This window comes from Salvelinus alpinus, chromosome 6 (assembly GCF_045679555.1).
Source record: "Salvelinus alpinus chromosome 6, SLU_Salpinus.1, whole genome shotgun sequence".
In the NCBI taxonomy this organism is placed as follows: domain Eukaryota; kingdom Metazoa; phylum Chordata; class Actinopteri; order Salmoniformes; family Salmonidae; genus Salvelinus; species Salvelinus alpinus.
Window position 1 is genome coordinate 54,340,257 of NC_092091.1, and position 17,725 is coordinate 54,357,981.

The following is a 17,725-nucleotide window of genomic DNA, read 5'->3' on the forward strand; positions in this document are numbered from 1 at the left end:
TCATATGAAAGGCTACACATTGCATTACGGAAGTTAGGCTACACAATGACGAGAAATCATAGATAGTCCACCAAGCCTCCAAGAGTAATTGAACTTGGAAATAGATTATGAGGCTGGTGGGTCGGTCTCGGCCCGTTCAAAGCCCCTGTTTTACATTATTTACCAACGTCAAATTATTTCCCCGTAATTCGATTTCTCTCGCAACTGCACTGGGAAACTTTCCAGCAGTGCAAAGTTGAACACACAAATTTGCATGGTGGTATTGGGAGAAGGGGGTGGGGGTGGGGGGGTTATGAAAAGAGATAGAACACTACACAAACAACATCTAGTAGGCCTACCATAGTGGACACAGTGTGGTGTGGCTGAGTCTACAAAATTACTTTGTAATAGGCTTTGTTGTAACATCAATACAAAAGTCTAGCCTGGAACTAGTCTTACAGTATTATGTTACAAGTAAACAAGTCTTGTCAGAGCCAGAACAGCCCATAGGGTAGCAGCCTAATTCCATTTTTTTGTAGCATCCCCCTGGACAGGAAGCTAGTCTATCTCAGGGTCTTACCCCCAATCCATGTCCGTAACGCTGAGTGCCAAGCAGAGAGGCATCGGTATGACTCAACCAGGGATTGAACCCTCATCCTTCCAATCTCAGGGTGGATACTGTAACCACAAGGCCACTGAGTTGGTCTGTTCCGACCAGCCCTAAAGTGTTATGTCATATGCATCAAAGCTGGGACCGAGAGACTGGAAAAACAGCTTCTGTCTCAAGGTCATCAGTTGAACAGCCATCACTAACACAGAGAGGCTGCAGCCTAGAAACAGACTTGAAATCATTTTCCACTTCAATAAATGGATCACTAGTCACTTTAATAATATTTACATATCTTGCATTACTCACCTCATATGTATATACTCTATTTTATACCATCTACTGCATCTTGCCTATGCCACTCAGTCATTTCTCATCCATATATTTATATGTTCATATTCTTAATCCATTATTTAGATTTGTGTGTATTAGGTAGTTGTTGTGGAATTGTTAGATTACATGTTAGATTTGTTTACCTTTATTTTACTAGGCAAGTCAGTTAAGAACAAGTTCTTATTTACAATGACAGCCTACCGGGTAATAGTGGGTTAACCGCCTTGTTCAGGCAGAACAATAGATTTTTAATTTATCAGCTCGGGGATTCGATCCAGCAACCTTTCGGTTACCGGCCCAACGCTAAAAACACTAGGCTACCTGCCGCCCCAGATAGTGCTGCATTGTCGGAACTAGAAGCATAACAATTCGCTACACTCGCAATAACATCTGCTAACCATGTGTATGTGACCCAAACAATTTGATTTGATTTGATTTCTTATGAACCGTGAAGTTCTTTGTAATTTAATTTCCATGTCATTTAATTTCTTACTCGCTAACATCAAATCAGGGAGATTGTTTGTGTTTCATCTTGGGAAAATTTACATTTCATGTGACCTCACGCAGGACACATTCTTGGAATTGGAGATTTTTGTAGTTGAAAATTGATATTTCGGCAGTTATAGGTGCGAATCCTTATGTACACTTGGTCATGCATTCATGTCAATGAGAGAAAGAGAGTGTGTCTCAAATGGCACCCGTGTTCCTATATAGCGCACTACTTTTTATGGTCCCTGGTCAAAAGTAGTGTACTATAATGGGAATAGCCTGTGTAATTATGTACGTAGTCTGTTCCCAGCGTGCTTTGAGAAGCGTGAGAGGAGGAAATGAGGAAGTGGACCCACCCTGATCATAAGAACGGCTTTCCGGATGTCACGCACACCGTCGTAGACCAGGCGGGACGCGTCGATGAACTCGTTCTCCTCGAAGGTCTGTGGGGGGTTTGTGCTCAGTGCCTCGATGGCCACCTCCACTTGTTCAGCGAAACGGGGCATGACTGGAAGAAGGGAGGGAGAAAGAGGGAGGGAAAGGGAGAGAAAAGGAGATAACAATAAGAATGGCGACCAGAACTTACTTGACTCAGGTGCACTCACTTAATTTATTTTTATATTTTAGGCAACATGTCCTGCTACAGCATGTGCCTTCCTCAGTGTGTGTGTGAGAAACAGACAGAGAGAGAGAGAGAGAGAGAGAGAGAGAGAGAGAGAGAGAGAGAGAGAGAGAGAGAGAGAGAGAGAGAGAGAGAGATAGCGAGAGAGCAAGTGAGAAAGGGAGATAAGGATAAACAAAGGTGAAAAACAAGAGAAATGTCTGAAAAAACATCCCTCAAAAGTGTATCTTCCCCCCTGGTGGGGGGGGGGGGGGGGGGGCACATTGGTTTGAGAGAGAGGTGGAATACCGAAAGAGACGTGTGTGTGTGTGTGTCTATGTAAGACAATGTGTGGGTGTTCTATTCTCAAACCAAGGACACACACTCTGCGTGTCAAATACATCTTCTGAGGCGGGGGTCCCAGCCTCTGTCAATGTAGCCTCTCGAGAAAAAGACGAGATGTCACCAGAAATCTGGTACCACAGGGATGGGGTGCCCGAGTGCCCTTCGCACGCCAATTAGCCGTTTCACCTTGGCTACACTACCGGCAGAGCGGCTGTCTGTCATCTATCACCGCGTGAGTGCTAGGATGCTAATGTGCTAGCTTTGATTGGCAGCCATTCACATATTAATCAGTCAGTGCTAGCATGCTAATGTGCTAGCTCTGGTTGACAGCCACTCAAGTTAACAGGTTGCTGATGAGGGACTGAAAAGTCATTGCCAAAACAAAAGCCTGCAAAACAAGAAGTTGCGAACTCCGACAAAAACAATGGCTGGCATTTAGCGGGAATATTAGTTTGGCAAGCGTCGCCAACGGAGCATCTGTATGTTCTTTGTGCGTTCACAGGAGAGGTGTTGAATTTGAATAAACGCCAGGGCAATCGTGCCGAATATATTCATGTTGAGTGGGACAGCTACATAATCATCTTCAGACGAATCGTGATGATCTGATGCAGGCAATGTTTAAAGGTCCAATGCAGCCATTTTTATCTCAATATCAAATCCTTTCTGGGTAACAATTCAGTACCTTACTGTGATGTTTTGAATTAAAATGGTCAAAAATAAACTAAAATAGCTTCTTGGCAAAGAGCAGTTTCACAAGCAATCATTTTGCTAGGACTGTCTAGAAATGATCTGAGTGGGGATGGGAAAACGGAGAACTAGCTGTTATTGGCATAAAGGTTTGGAACTCTCTTTCCTATCGGTCTATTAACTAATTTACCACCTAGTGATGTCACCAGGCAGGCCAAAACATCTCACCAAAACAGGCTTTTCAAATAGCTCTTAAACTAAAAGGTCATTATCATCATTTTCACAATTTCACAGTGTTTTTTCAACCTCATATAGTGTGGAAACATATATAAAACACAGGTAAGGCATGTTTTCGACTGCACTGGGCCTTTAATAATTGTTTCAACGCTGTGGTTCTGCCTGAGCAATAACAGCTGAATCAATGGGTTACGGTTAAACCACCTGACAGAGAACAAACAAGACAATATTTAGGTGGACTGACACGACCTTGTTTGACCCAGTCTTGTGTTATTGAATTGAGCCACGAGTAGAGCCGGCCAGTTCCCGTTTCACTGTCAAGTGGACACTAGGGACACACGCACGCGCGCACACACCCACGCAGACACAACACACACACAGTATCCAATCCGCGTAGATACTCACTCGACTTATGTCGTGCCGCCTTCACAATTTCAGATTCAGCAGCAAGCGCCTCAGTCTACAGCTTGTACTCATTATCTGTCTACACTGAGCCGTCGTCTCATTTCAGAGGAGAAAAGAGGGTCAGTACAACAAGACAAGAGGCACTCGCAAAAAACCTTCTGATGCATAAAGAAAAGAGAAAAACATGACATAATATTCTCTGAGCGGCTGTTGAAGTATATATCAAATATTCAGAGAGGCATGATGAAACAAATACAATAAGAGGGATGGATTTGGAGAGGAGGTTGAATTTGGGCTCTGGATCACTGGCGAAGAAGAAGAAGCAGCACGTCTAATGAGAATGAGGGGAGGGAGGGGGAAAAACGACGACAACAACAAAGATTTTATGTGCTAGTGGATATGCCCCTTAAACCCCCGACAAACACGCTGTGTGATATTATTGTCATTCTCCTCAGAGCTCTCTCTCTCTCTCTCCCTCTTCTCTGTTCACCGTGAAGTGACGAAAATCAATTAGAAGCTTAAGCCAGAAAGGTAAATCCGAAAAGAAAATACATATAAACGTATTAAAAACACTGGGGCTGGTTATTATACACCAAACATAAAAGGTGCTACAAAAACTGTTTTCCTTTTTTTTCTCTAAAATTAATCTTTTTTTAATTCAGTTTAATCCACTTACTGGATTAGCGTAAAATAGGCTATTGGGAAAATTTGTGCAGGGCTAGGGTTTTTAAATATAAATAGTTAAATGTTCTCCGAGACGCTTAATGAGGAAAGTTGCTGATGGTAAAGGAGCAATTTCACTCATTCCGGTTGAGAAATGATAAAGGGAATTAAACGTGACCGCGTTGGAATGGATTTGTTTTTCTCCCCCCTTCCCAAGCCCGACTATAAATCAAGAGAGAAGTCATGAAAGTACAATGAACGAAGTGAATGCTTAAATATTCGGTGAAAGTGCTTAGTGGAATCAAAGTGGCAGAACGCAACAGGCAGCCAACAAAGACATCCTGAAGGCCCAAGATCACACGAGGACAGCTCTGCTCGCGTCGTGACATAATAGACTCCTCATAGGAAGAAGAAAAACACTTCCGACTTCCGCACAAACAAACCAAAAAGGCCGTCAATCGCAGAGTGCCATTAACCTTCAAACCCGGAGCCGTCTCGCTGTGATTTGTGTTTTCGCCTTATGGAAGGGAGGGAGGGAGGGAACAGAGGGAGGAAACAGAGTGAGGGAGGGAGGCATTGCCAAGTCTGACCGGAAGTTTCTCCAGCCTCAGCCCCCTCCCCCCCATTCTCTCCCCATCACAAACACGCACGCAAGTACACGCGCACGCACACACACTTCTTTTTGATTTAGCTGCTGCTGAGACTTCTGCCTACGAGTCTCTCTCTGGGCGATCTAGTTTGCCCCAACCTCAGCTAAACTGTCTCACCTCGCTGTACATCCTATACTGCTGATTCCTACTCCAATACACTAGTCAGCTTTTTATTCTATACCACCCACCCACTGCTGCTGAAGAAGCTTCTCCCCACCTTTCTCTCTTTCTTTCTCACTCTTCTCTCCTCTCTTCCCTCCCTCTCTAACCCACTCTCTCCTCTCCCCACCTCTCCTCTGCTCTCCTCTGGCTAGCCATCTGTGTCTCATTTATACTAAAATCCCCCTTTCCCATCATCATAACAACTGATGGAACTGAGAGAGAAAGAGTGACTCATTTCAAGCCACTGTCTGTGTAGCGTGGGAAACACCTGGGCAGGGTGAAGCAACGCGTTGGCCATTTTGGAGCTTGTGTACTGCGAATTGGCACTCACAGCTGACAGGATTCTTGACTTAGCTGACAGGATTCTTGACTGAGCTATCACACTCTCCAGTCCTCTCCACAGTAATGTCATTCCATCAGTTGCTTTTGGTTGGAAAAAACAGTGAATGTAACCTGTGCTAGAGCTGACATAGGCCTATCTGCCATTCGATACATTATTACATGACTTTTAGTGTGTGTGTAATTACTCTCCCATATTCTAGACATACATTGAGAAAATCCAATTTCCATAAATTCCCTGGTATTCCACCGAAATCGAAGTTGGAGGATTCCTAGAATCTGCATGGAAGTAGCAGGAAATCTGAAATTATCCAACCAAGATTTCTGGAGAACCAGGGAATTTATTACATTTGAGTCATTTAGCAAATACTTTGATCCAGAGCAATTAGGGTTAAGTGCCTTGGTTAAGGGCACATCGGCATACTTTTCACCTAGTTGGCTCGGGGATTCAAACCAGCGACCTTCCAGTTATTGGCACAACGCTGTTAAACACTAGGCCATATATCAGCTTTATATCTACCTTCTCTGGGCAAAATCTTAATGATCAAGTAAAAAAATAAAAAAATAAAATGTGTTTAAATGCAGGTGGGGAGAGGGAGAGGGAGAGGGAGAGAGAGAGAGAGAGAGAGAGAGAGCAGACAGAAAGATAGGAAAGAGGAGAGGGCAAGAGAGCGAGAGAGAGATAACCCCTTTCCCATGAGGCTATTGATTTAACCCCCCCTCCTTCAAGGACAAGCCTCAATCCCCAGGTCTGTGTGTAAAGTAGAATGTCTGTCAGGAAGCTATGGCTCAGCTTAACGGAGTTGAGCAGTCTGCTTGTGTGTGTGTGTGTGTGTGTGTGTGTGTGTGTGTGTGTGTGTGTGTGTGTGTGCGTGCGTGCGTGCGTGCGTGCGTGCGTGCGTGCGTGCGTGCGTGCGTGCGTGCGTGCGTGTGCCCAGCCCGACTGCCTGTACTACCCCAAACTATGAATATAACTGGGTTCACTGTTGAGGAAGACAAAGGGCCAATAAGTAACAGGGGTCAAAGGTGAGACACTTGTGATGAGCAGAGCGGGTTAGACAGCTTGACCATTTGACGCCTGTCACAGGGGAGGTGAGTGACAGCTTCTAGCATTGAGTTAATAGCGCACAGAGATGCATAGGCACAAAGACACACACAAACACATACGCAAGGCGGCGCACAGGCAAGCATGAATATGCAGACGCACGCAGACACATCTAGACTTGGCTTCCTCTCTGGAGGATCTCAGCCAGGCAGGTCAGAAGCTGATGGACACACTAACTAGCTGGTAGTCCTACAACAAAGACACACACCACACGAACACACACACATACGCAGGCACACACACACAGACACACACACAGACACACACACCTGGCTTTAGTTTACATAAATTGCAACAGCAGTCCAGGACGCCACCTGTTCAGTCCTCTGCCACTGACTCTACCCTCTCCTCTCTCTCTCTCTCTCCTCCATTTTTCATCAGTTTTTCTTTTCCCCCTCCACCTCTACGTCTCACTATCTCTCCGCCAGCTTTCAGGAGGCACCAATTTAGCCTCTGACAGAGCAGGCCCCAGGCCAAAACAGGCCACAGTGCCACCTACAGTGGAGATTAGTCCATTTTAGATGTAGCTGGAAGAATAGATGTAGGCGGAAGGTATTATCTGTGGTCCAACCCTAGCCTCGTACTAGCACACTGATCTTGCGAGGTTTTACAGTCGTGGCCAAAAGTTTTGAGAATGACACAAATATTAATTTCCACAAAGTTTGCTTCTTCAGTTTCATTAGATATTTTGGTCAGATGTTACTATGGAATACTGAAGTATAATAACAAGCATTTCATAAGTGTCAAAGGCCTTTATTGACAATTACATGAATTTGATGCAAAGAGTCAATATTTGCAGTGTTGACCATTCTTTTTCAAGACCTCTGCAATCTGCCCTGGCATACTGCCAATTAACTTCTGGGCCACATCCTGACTGATGGCAGCCCATTCCTGCATAATCAATGCTTGGAGTTTGTCAGAATTTGTGGGTTTTTGTTTGTCCACACGCCTCTTGAGGATTGACCACAAGTTCTCAATGGGATTAAGGTCTGGGGAGTTTCCTGGCCATGGACCCAAAATATTGATGTTTTGTTCCCAGAGCCACTTAGTTATCACTTTTGCCTTATGGCAAGGTGCTCCATCATGCTGGAAAAGGCATTGTTCGTCACCAAACTGTTCCTGGATGGTTGGGAGAAGTTGCTCTCGGAGGAAGTGTTGGTACCATTCTTTATTCATGGGTGTGTTCTTAGGCAAAATTGTGAGTGAGCCCACTCCATTGGCTGAGAAGCAACCCCACACATGAATAGTCTCAGGATGCTTTACTGTTGGCATGACACAGGACTGATGGTAGAGCTCACCTTGTCTTCTCCGGATAAGCTTTTTCCCGGATGCCCCAAACAATCGGAAAGGGGATTCATCAGAGAAAATGACTTTACCCCAGTCCTCAGCAGTCCAATCCCTGTACCTTTTGCAGAATATCAGTCTGTTCCTGTTATTTTTCTTGGAGAGAAGTGGCTACTTTGCTGCCACTACAAAGGTCTTCGCCTCACTGTGCGTGCAGATGCACTCACACCTGCCTGCTGCCATTCCTGAGCAAGCTCTGTACTGGTGGTGCCCCAATCCCGCAGTTGAATCAACTTTAGGAGCCGGTCCTGGCGCTTGCTGGACTTTCTTGGGCGCCCTGAAGCCTTCTTCACAACAATTGAACCGCTCTCCTTGAAGTTCTTGATGATCCAATAAATGGTTGATTTAGGTGCAATCTTACTGGCAGCAATATCGTTGCCTGTGAAGCCCTTTTGTGCAAAGCAATGATGACGGCACGTGTTTCCTTGCAGGTAACCATGATTGACAGAGGAAGAACAATGATTCCAAGCACCACCCTCCTTTTGAAGCTTCCAGTCTGTTATTCGAACTCAATCAGCATGACAGAGTGATCTCCAGCCTTGTCCTCGTCACCACTCACACCTCTGTTAACGAGAGAATCACTGACATGACGTCAGCTGGTCCTTTTGTGGCAGGGCTGAAATGCAGTGGAAATGTTTTTGGGGGATTCAGTTAATTTGCATGGCAAAGAGGGACTTTTTGCCATGCAATTAATTGCAATTCATCTGATCACTCTTCATAACATTCTGGAGTATATGCAAATTTCCATCATACAAACTGAGGCAGCAGACTTTGTGAAAATTAATATTTGTGTTATTCTCAAAACTTTTGGCCACGACTGTATAAATATGTTTCACTATTTATGCAAGCTCATGAGATCAGTGCGGTAGCACAGGGCTAGTCCACCCCTAGAGATGTATCAAACCTGACCCCATTCATCCTTCCTCACCCTGGCAGCCCCATCCCTCCATCGTTCCTCTCCTCCATCTTTCTCATTACAAGTCATTTACCAGGGTGGGAAATCCATTGTTGCTCTGGTTATTTCCCCTCTGCCGGGATAATGAAAGAGACAATCAGCGTTACGAGTGCCTCTCGCCGCCGAGGCAATAAGTCACAAACAAGCATTAAACAAGTCACACATGGTGCCATCGGTGCCAGCTGTGCTAGGCTAGGATTGCCCTGTTGTTTACACACACAGAACAGAGGAATCTATGGCCTGGCTTCCTGGACAAAGATTAAGCCTAGTCCTGGAAATTGTTCTTTGGAGATTCACCATAAAAAGTGGATTTTAGTCGAGGACGAGGATTTATCTGGAATGGACTGTGTGCCCAGCCCAACTGTCTGTACTACCTACCCCAAGCAATACATCTGACTGGGTTCATTGTTAAGGAAGAGGGGGGTGGGGGTGAGTGACATAGTCTGGCGTTGAGTGGTGAGCACACATTAATAGGCTTGCACGAATACAAATACACATGCACACACACACACACACTCACTCACATAAACACACACACACGCTTGCGCATGCCTCTCTGATGGACACTCTAACTAGATGGCAGTCCTACAGCACACCCCAGAGTCCTGGCTGCAGTTTACACAGGCAATAGCAGTCCAGGACACCACCTGTTCACACCTCCGCCACTGACTCCACCCTCTCCTCTCTCTCTCTCCTCTCATCCAATTGTCATCTGTTTTGCTCCCCCCCCCCCCCCCTCCACCTCCACGTCTCACTATCTCTCCGCCAGCTTTCAGGAGGCACCAATTTAGCCTCTGACAGAGCAGGCCCCAGGCCAAAACATGCCACAGTGGCACCTAAAGGTGAGATTAGTCTGTTGCCGTGTCTGTGTGTTCCCTCCATGTTGAAGTCACACACTGCAGTGGACGTGTACAGTCAGGTGGACCGGGCCTTCCAATGACAGCAGGCTTGCGTCCCAAATAGCTTTTACGTCCCCATTCACTTCATAACGAACTACTTTGTCAAAAGTAATGCACTTCATAGGAACATGTTACTATTTGGGATGCATTCCTGGTGTTGCAGTGGAACAGGGGAAAGGGGATACCTGGTCAGTTGCGCAACTGAATGTATTCAACCGAAATATGTCTTCAGCATTTAACCCAACCCCTCTGAATCAGAGAGGTGCGGGGGCAGAGAGCAGTTGTTGTTGGGGGTTAACTGCCTTGCTCAAGGGCAGAACGGCATATTTCTTCGCCTTGCCGGCTCGGGGATCTTGCTACTTTCAGTTAGTGGCCCAAAGCTTGACGACTCCATATGTGGCGGGTTCTATTTCCTTGTATGTTTTTAGACAGGGAGTGAGATCCTTTGAAATCAGGAAATGAACACAAATAGTTTGAGTCAACGTGCTAAGCCCGGATTGATTAAATCACGATACACTGCAGAGTAGCAACTGTGCAATTAGCGTGCTTACACTTATGCACTTTTAAGGATAGCGGGTCAACATTGATTTATTCTTAGCCTTGAAAGTAAAAAGATGAAGAAAAGGCTACAAATAAGAGTAAACAAATAGATGTAGGAGGAAGGTATTATCGGTGGTCCGACCCTAGCCTCGTACTAGCACACTGATCTTGCGAGGTTACATAAATATGTTTCACTATTTATGCAAGCTCATGAGATCAGTGCGGTAGCACAGGGCTAGTCCACCCCTAGAGATGTATCAAACCTGACCCCATTCATCCTTCCTCACCCTGGCAGCCCCATCCCTCCATCGTTCGTCTCCTCCATCTTTCCCATTACAAGTCATTTACCAGGGTGGGAAATCCATTGTTGCTCTGGTTATTTCCCCTCTGCCGGGATAATGAAAGAGACAATCAGCGTTACTCGAGTGCCTCTCGCCGCAGAGGCGATGAGTCATAAACAAGCGTTAAACAAGTCGCACGCGGTGCCATCGGGCCAGCTGTGCTAGGCTAGGCTAGCCCTGTTGTTTACACACACAGAACAGAGGAATCTATGGCCTGGCTTCCTGGACAAAGATTAAGCCTAGTCCTGGAATAGAAATCATGGTCTATGGAGAGTCACAATTGAAAGTACCACTTAATCCAGGACTAGGCTTAATCTTTGTCCAGGAAGCCAGGCCATTGGGCCTACCTTATGAATGTGACTATGGAACTGTTGATAGGTGGCAAATTCACTAGACCAGGGTTGGTTGGTGTCAGTTTTATGTCAACTCAGTTCAACTGGAAACTGAGTTTGTGAATGTTTATTCTAATCATTTCAAGACATTCTCAGTTAACTCCACGGTGTTGACTAGATTCAAATGAATCGTCCATGTTGAATCCATCGACACTACATCAGATGTCACGATCATTTGAAGCATACTCGGGACCAACGTGCAGCGTGGTCTGGGTTCCACATCTTTATTTAGTGAAACGCACAAAACAATAAAACAAGAACAAAACAAACAACAAAACGTGACTACAGAGGTTGCTACGTGCACTTACTCAAACAGTATCCCATAAAACACAGGTGGCAAAAATGCTACTTAAATATGATCCCCAATTAGAGACAACGATAGCCAGCTGCCTCTAATTGGGAATCATACCAAACACCAACACAGAAAAACTAAACTAGAACCCCACATAGAAAATAACAACTAGAAAACCCCCCAGTCACGCCCTGACCTACTCCACCATAGACAATAAGGACTCTCTATGGTCAGGACGTGACAACAGAACAGTACAGTACTGCACAGTAGAGCCTTGTATCAGTGTATAAGCATCACATTGCAAAAATATATGAATCATGGTTATTGATGCATAAATCAAGACATTGCATTCAAGTAAAGTAGTACAGTACAGTAAGTAAAGTAGTACAGTACAGTAAGTAAAGTTGTACAGTACAGTAAGTAAAGTAGTACAGTACAGTAAGTAAAGTAGTACAGTACAGTAAGTAAAGTAGTACAGTGCAGTAAAGTAGTACAGTACACTAAGTAATGTAATACAGTAAGTACGTAAGTAAGTAAAGTAGTACAATAGAGTAAGTAAAGTAGTACAGTACAGTACAGTACATTACAGTAAGTAAAGTATTACAGTGCAGTAAGTAAAGTAGTACAGTACAGTAAGTGAAGTAGTACAGTACAGCACAGTAAGTAAAGTAATGCAGTACAGTAAGTAAAGTAGTACAGTACAGTAAGTAAAGTAGTACAGTACAGTAAGTAAAGTTGTATAGTACAGTAAGTAAAGTAGTACAGTACAGTAAGTAAAGTAGTATAGTACAGTAAGTAAAGTAGTATAGTACAGTAAGTAAAGTAGTACAGTACAGTAAGTAAAGTAGTACAGTACAGTAAGTAAAGTAGTACAGTACAGTAAGTAAAGTAGTACAGTAAAGTTCAGTACAGTGAAGAGCACATGGTCACATCTCCGGCCAACAGGATTCGTACCTGTCTGGGAGATACTATACTGTACCACCATGCCCCACAAAGTCACTTTGGGGGCTGCCTAAAAAAAGACAGTGGATGAATAATGATATGAATTCATAAAGATGTGTTCTCCCCTTATCAGAGGTTATTACAGGCTAATGAGAGTCAAACCACACTCGTGTCGGAGCCACTCTTTCCCTGTCCCCCTCCTGCCCTCAGTGAAATGAATATAAACTGCCTGCCTCGCTCCTTTTTTTTCAGGAAGAGAAAAAAAGAGCAAGGGAAAAAAACATGGTAATGTCGAGTTTTGAACTGTTCAAACCCGTTAGCTAGCTAACGCCCGCTCAGTCAAAGGAGGAGACGTGTCGCACATTAACCTTCATGGGGTTTGGTTGCGGTTACATGCTCGATTGATGCTGCTAATTGAAATGTAGAAGGCGAGGGGGGGGGTTGAGACTGACTCTGACCGGGGTCTTATTCGTCTTAACTATATTTCTCTTTGATGGAGAGCTGTTTTGTTGCTTGTTCCTCCCCTCCTTGTGTTTTAGTGGCGGTGGTGTTTGTTAAAAGCCGCCATGCGCATCTGATCTGCACCATAAAGCACCTCTATTGATCCCTGGTGAACTGTATCTATCCCCCTCTCTCTATCCTTCTCTCCACCCTCCTCTCCCCTCTCTTCATCGTCCTCTCCCCATTCTCTTCTCTCCCTCCTCTCCCTCTCCCCATCCACCTCTGCCCTCTCTCCATCCTCCTCTCCCCTCTCTTCATCGTCCTCTCCCCATTCTCTTATCTCCCTCCTCTCCCTCTCCCCATCCACCTCTCCCCTCTCTTCATCCTCCTCTCCCCTCTCTCCATCCTCTCCCTTTCTCCTTCTCTTCCTCCCCTCCCTACATTTCAGCAGAACGTACAGTACCAGTCAAAAGTTTGGACACACCTACTCACTGAAGGGTTTTTCTTTATTTTTTTATATTTTCCACATTGTAGAATAATAGTGATGACATCAAAACTATGAAATAACACATGTAGAATCATGTACTGTAGTAACCAAAAAAGTGTTAAACAAATCAAAATATATTTTTATATTGAATATTCTTCAAAGTAGGCACCCTCTGCCTTGATGACAGCGTTGTACAGAGCAGAATGTACATATGAGGGAAAATACATAAAGAAAAGAGAATATAGGATATATACTGTATGTTCCCATTTTTTACACGGCATCAATCAACTAGACACAAAACATCTATAGCTGTGAGTGTAGGCCAGTATCAGTCCTGCTGTGTATGAAAAACTGTATTAAACAGTTTGATTGGCTGGCTTAGTCCTAGCCCATGTTTCCATGGTGTCTACGAGTACCTTTTTCATTCCTCTTCAAAAGGGCTGACCCCATTTAGTCGACTGGACGATTGTTTGGTCGATAGGCTGTTGGTCGACTGAGATTTTTTTAGTTGAGCAGGGGCAAATATATTTTAAAACATTTAGGCCACTTTTTTTTTCCGCCTGTCTGATTCACGCCTGTCTCAGTATATTTTAAAACATTTAGGCCACTTTTTTTTTCCACCTGTCTGATTCACGCCTGTCTCAGTGGAGAGAATCCATTGCGGGGATGGCACACCAGTATCACCAGTAGTACCTTTACCGTTAACTACCATAATTTCTTATCTCCAATGTTTTCCGATCATTTCTGTTTAATGCAATCAATATATCATTATTACACTCTTACCCTTGTCATTGTAGGAGTGGACACGTTGTTTGCAGAGCGCATAACCTAGCCTTAACAAGTCTTGATTTATTTCATTCCATTTTGTTTGGAGCGCTCCTGTCAATCTTGAGTAAGGACACACACCTGATTACGCATAGAAGTAGGCTTAGGCTACCTGGCCTGCGTGCAAATGTAGGCTTATAAATGTGCCCATTTGGGGATCTGATACTATTTCCGATTGTCTTAACTCACCATCCCTGTGGAGCTTCTCAAAGTAATTTTCTCTTTGCCTCAAACAACAAGTATACAAAGTCTATTTTGACATCCAATGAGAATGACAATAGTTCCTCGACGTGGCCTATTTGAAAAATATTTCTAGCTCTCTCCCTTTCGATAACAACTCAGCATCAAAGGGGGGAAGATATTTCAAGCTCTGAGCCGGTGGAAACATCATAAAAAAAGGCCTACCTGATTACTTGCGCAAATAGCCCACAGCTGTGTCTGTCTCTCCAGAGCTCACTGGTGCTGGAAACTCTGAGGGCCCAGAATATTTTATAGAATGTTGCAAGTTTGCTAGCATCCAGCTTTGGCCCGTACTGAGTTAATAGTTGATACAATGTTTCAAGTTCCTTGCAGACAGGCCATGCATAGCCAATGTGACTTGAAATATATTTATGTTTCTCAGGATATTTTCTACCTGCAGGCTGCAATGTTTTTATTTGTTGGCTTCATGTAGGCTATTTTTACATATCGGCAATGACAATAGATGTTACTTCTAGATTTGTTACATTTTCATTTAGATAGAATTTTGATTAAAGCATCAGACAAGCTCAGTAGCCTACCTATAGTTGAGTTTATTCAAACATAGGGTGTGTCTATATATGGAAAAATACACTTACAAAATGTAGACCAATCGATTGGTCGAAAGAACAGACGACTCTCCGTTGACCAAGATTTTTTTTAGTCGGGGACAGCCCTACTCTTCTTTTTTTCCATGAGCATGGCGTTATTTCTATTTCAGTATGTTGGATGACTGTCATTCATATTCCATTCACCCAGTTCAATCTAACATTGATAGATTTAGGCAACTACACATGGACAGACAGTGACACGTTCAATACCGCCTTGCGCACTCTTGGCTGCATCTAGCTTATCTAGGGTGTAATGATTAGTCCAACAGTTGCAAACAAGAGTTTCTATTGGACTAATTCTGGTATTTTTATCCCTGTTTCGTTTGCTTCCGTTTAAGAAACGTTTTTCAACAGAATCGGCAGAATGAATACACCCCTGATCACGCATAAACACAGTTCACTTTCATAGCAGCCAAGTTGTATTCCTTCTCACCTCTATGCACTCTCCTCCTCTCACCTTTTCCCTTTGCTTGTGGACTTCAATGAACAACATGGCATAGAGCTGTATGTGACCAGGCGAAAAAACCTTTCCAAGCCAAACCGCAACACACAGCCTACATACTTGTCCCCATATTAGCTAAAGTAACGTCTTAGTCAACATAACTAATATAACTAATGTGTTAGTAAACCTGCTACAATCATGCAGTAACGTTACAGTGTATATAGTTAGTAAGCAGTTACACCGGAGGCCCCGGTGGCAATAAATTCATAAAACCAAAAGCTTACCTGAACTTGGAAGAGTTCCAGTGCTGTGTTGGATAGTCATAGCCACCTAGCTAACATAGCATACCTCTGTTTGAGTCGGGTGTTGAGTGACTAAACTAGCTAGCTGCATTTGCTAGCTAAGTAAGTGAAAAAAAAGTGACGAAATCTCTCTCTCTCTCTCTTCTCCTTCATTTTTGAAGAAATTAATTTGTTGAAAACTGTTCAACTATTGTCTTTCTCTCTCTAGTAGTCAACTACTCACCACATTTTATACACTGCAGTGCTAGCTATCTGTAGCGTATGCTTTCTGTACTAGATTTATTCTCTGATCCTTTGATTAGGTGGACAACATGTCAGTTCATGCCGCAAGAGTTCTGATAGGTTGGAGGACGTCCTCCGGAAAGTGTCATAATTACTGTGTAAGTCTATGGAAGGAGGTGAGAACCAAGAGCCTCCTAGGTTTTGAATTGAAGTCACTGTACCAAGAAGAGGACGGAAGCTACTGTAGCTGTCCTCCGGCTACACCATGGTGCTACCCTACAGAGTGCTCTTGAGGTTACTTTAGACCTTCATTGCGAAACAGTGTGTTTTAATCAATTATTTCGGGACGTGAATATATTTACTACAGTTCTATCTAAAAATGATAGCTTTTTAAATGTTTTACAATTTTAATTGAGATGAAATTCACTGAGGAGGATCCTCCTCTGAGGAGCCACCACTAGTGTGTGTGTGTGTGTGTGTGTGTGTGTGTGTGTGTGTGTGTGTGTGTGTGTGTGTGTGTGTGTGTGTGTGTGTGTGTGTGTGTGTGTGTGTGTGTGTGTGTGTGTGTGTGTGTGTGTGCGTGCGTGCGTGCGTGCGTGCGTGCGTGCGTGCGTGTGTGTGTGCGTGCGTGTACATTACGACCAACTCACCGGTCTCAGACAGCAGCTTGATAGACTCCAGAACGCGCTCGGTGTAAACGCCTGGCTCGTAGTTCTCCATCTCCGCGTTGATGATGTGAACGACGCGGGCCGCCCGGCCCCTGATGGCGCCCGCCGTGCGGTCCAGGGTGTCCACGTCACCCTCTTGCAGGGCGATCACGCACTTGTTCACGTCCTCCAGAATGTGGTTTTCTGTGGGGTAGAGATAAAGGGAGGCATGGTGTTCATTAGGCACAAACATGCTTCATGGCATAGCTTAGTAACTTGAGGGACAACTGCTGTTTGATAAAAAAGAGAAAGCCCAGATATCCCTAAAACTCATTGCACAATCATTCTAACCCGTTCATTAATTGACATTATAGACAGTTGCAGAATGAGGTGGTAGTCTTTCAAAAGATTCTACCACAGAGTTTCCCAAACTCGGTCCTCAAGTGGTGCACGTTTTAGTTTTTTCCCCTAACGCTACACAGCTGATTCAAATGATCAAAGCTGGATTATTAGTCGATTATTGGGGCAAAACCCAAAAACTGCACCCCTTGGAGTTCCATGGACCGAGTTTTGGAAACAATGCTCCCATAACGGTGACCTACACTGTGTGTGAACGTGTATGCCCATGTGTGTATGTGCTTACAAGTGTGTGTGCATGCTCGCATGTGTGTGTTTGTGTCCTCTTTTGAAAAGCGAATCTTTTTGAACCAACCTATCTTTGTCACCTCTGTGACCCAGACTACTGTAGCATTATTAACAAGCTCCATCAGAGGAACACAGCGAGTGGGTGACCCCACCGCCACGAGGGTGTTGTTCAGATGAAAGGACTAAGCATGCATCCCAAATGGAACGAACTAACTAACTAACGAACTCACTCACTAACTCACTCACTCACTCGAGAAAGCATGTTTTTTGTCCTGGAACTGCGTCAATAGGCACTTACCCATTATGGCCTACAAAGCTTAAATCCCGTAAAAGGAGAGAATATTCTGTTCGACCGTTGTATTTCCTAATGACTAAATCACTTAATTATCATGGTCATCTGTATTAAATATATCACAGTCATCATCATTAGAAGCCATATAGGTATCTACAAGAAAGCTTTCTCCTTTCTCTAAATGGAAGCAGAAACGATGTCGGAGAAATGCGTCTTTCAGTGGAAAAACACCGTACTTACCTATACATTGCACAAACACACTGAGTC

The 17,725-nt window shown here is 44.1% G+C and overlaps 1 protein-coding gene across 1 annotated transcript in view; it reads right to left on the reverse strand.

The window, feature by feature from the left end:
• The window catches only part of LOC139578900 (catenin alpha-2-like), a 707,491-nt gene that overhangs the window by 44,783 nt on the left and 644,983 nt on the right, over positions 1-17,725 (reverse strand). The window contains exons 12-13 of the mRNA XM_071407028.1: positions 16,525-16,725; positions 1,765-1,916 (exon numbers count right to left, since the gene is read on the reverse strand). Coding sequence (XP_071263129.1) covers positions 1,765-1,916; positions 16,525-16,725 — 353 coding nt within the window. The remainder of the gene's footprint in view (positions 1-1,764; positions 1,917-16,524; positions 16,726-17,725) is intronic.